Raw genomic sequence first — 1,730 nt, forward strand, 5'->3', positions numbered from 1 at the left:
TCAAGAACCTGTATTAAGGAACTGAGTGGTATGTTTTCTAAACATTATTTTCATGGTAGAGATTGGCTTCTGGAGCCTCAGGGGCCCAAGAGAAATATCTGGTGGTGGCTTTTGACATTTGCTCTCACCTTCTCCTACTTGGAATGTATCTCTCCTTCTTTCTTTCTTAATTGCTTTAAATCATGAATTAAAGTGGTCTTAAAAAAAGTAATACCTCCAAAGATATCATTATTATTCTGGCTTGAGGCCTTTCTCACCCCTGACCTACTCTGTTTCACCACCACTGTGACCTGCAAAGATACTTGTGTCCCTTCTTTCCCTCTCACTCCTTAGGGCGTAAGCCCCTGAGACTTTGGAGGCTGAGTCCTTACTTAAAGGAAACCCCCTGCTCTAGATTTAAAGTACACACATGTGGGACTTAAACTTATAAAAGAGTTTTAGATACTCCCCCATTTAAAAGCTGGCACTCTAAACTGTGTACAGTGACCATTAAGCATCTAAATATGAATGCAAATAATTCTTCAGGTTATAAAATCCAAAATGACTGTTAAGAAAACAATAGGAGATATAATGAAGTTAGAGAAGATGGAATTTAGAAATGTACCCACTCCCTTGTCTATGGCCATACCACCCTGAATGCGCGTGATCTCATTTGATCTTGGAAGCTAAGCAGGGTCGGGCCTGGTTAGTACTTGGATGGGAGAAATGTACCTACTCCCTGTCTTGTCTTCAACCAATGTATACATCCCCTGCTCATAGATACACCCAGAGGGACACAGTGTTTTCAAATCAGTGCTTACAGTATGTGAAATGTAAACATAATTTTACATGATTTGCTGCTTTGCATGATTCTTACTAAGTTGAAATTCTTTTTTTCATAGGAACACATTTCCAGTAGTTCTTACGGAAGTTAACTGAATAATATGATTTTTGAAGAATTATTTTTACATATGTATTTTCTGAAACACGACTATTCAGTAAAGTTGGATATCCCTTTAGAGGCTTAAATTAGTATAAGCTTTTTCTGCAGAAACAAGAGGACTTGTTTCAGGAGGATTGCAGTTGACCTGGCAGAGCTGATATGCACATGTATATTTGCAACCTCTCCTACATGCTGGCAGCCTAGATTACTTCCTTAATTTGTTTAACAAAAGGTACAGATGCTTTGACTCCAGTGGCCCCACAGAGCAGGTGCATTTGCAGACTCAATTGCTGACACTCTCTCATTAAGGGAGGGCCTGGCGAGTTATGAGACACTCATCTTTTCCTTCTTCCCAGCCCTGTTATATCATCATTTGGGAAGAACTTAAAGTAGCTTAATAGGACACATATATGGACATTCTGGACCCTTCTGTTCTCTGTGCCAATCTAACTCTTGGCAAGGCCAGATCTTCTTGCCCTCTGGTGGGAAGAGCAGTCAGCATCCATGCATTGTCAAGGAAGAGCTCACCCTTTGGCTTACTGGTGTCCTCAGAGGCTGACATTTCCAAACCAGACTATATGTCTCTACCAGCAAATGGAAAATAAAATAAAAATTACTGAATCCCAGCAGAGATACTATCTGATTAAAACATGAATATATTTTGCTTGTAGATGGTAATTTTTAATGTAATCTGTATCTCAGTGAAATTTCATAGAGATTTGGAATGAATTAAAATGCCAGAACTGTCAGCTATAGTGATCACTCAAATTTCTTTATTGTCCTTGGATGTTTACTCAGAGATTCTTAA

General features: G+C 39.0%; 1 protein-coding gene across 1 annotated transcript in view; it reads left to right on the plus strand.

Moving 5' to 3' along the window:
• TDRD7 (tudor domain containing 7) overlaps nucleotides 1–1,730 on the plus strand; it is a 58,266-nt gene that overhangs the window by 9,892 nt on the left and 46,644 nt on the right. The window contains exon 4 of the mRNA XM_012638260.1: nucleotides 1–28. Coding sequence (XP_012493714.1) covers nucleotides 1–28 — 28 coding nt within the window. The remainder of the gene's footprint in view (nucleotides 29–1,730) is intronic.

This window comes from Propithecus coquereli, unplaced genomic scaffold (genome assembly GCF_000956105.1).
Source record: "Propithecus coquereli isolate 6110/MARCELLA unplaced genomic scaffold, Pcoq_1.0 Scaffold128, whole genome shotgun sequence".
Classification (NCBI taxonomy): Eukaryota; Metazoa; Chordata; class Mammalia; order Primates; family Indriidae; genus Propithecus; species Propithecus coquereli.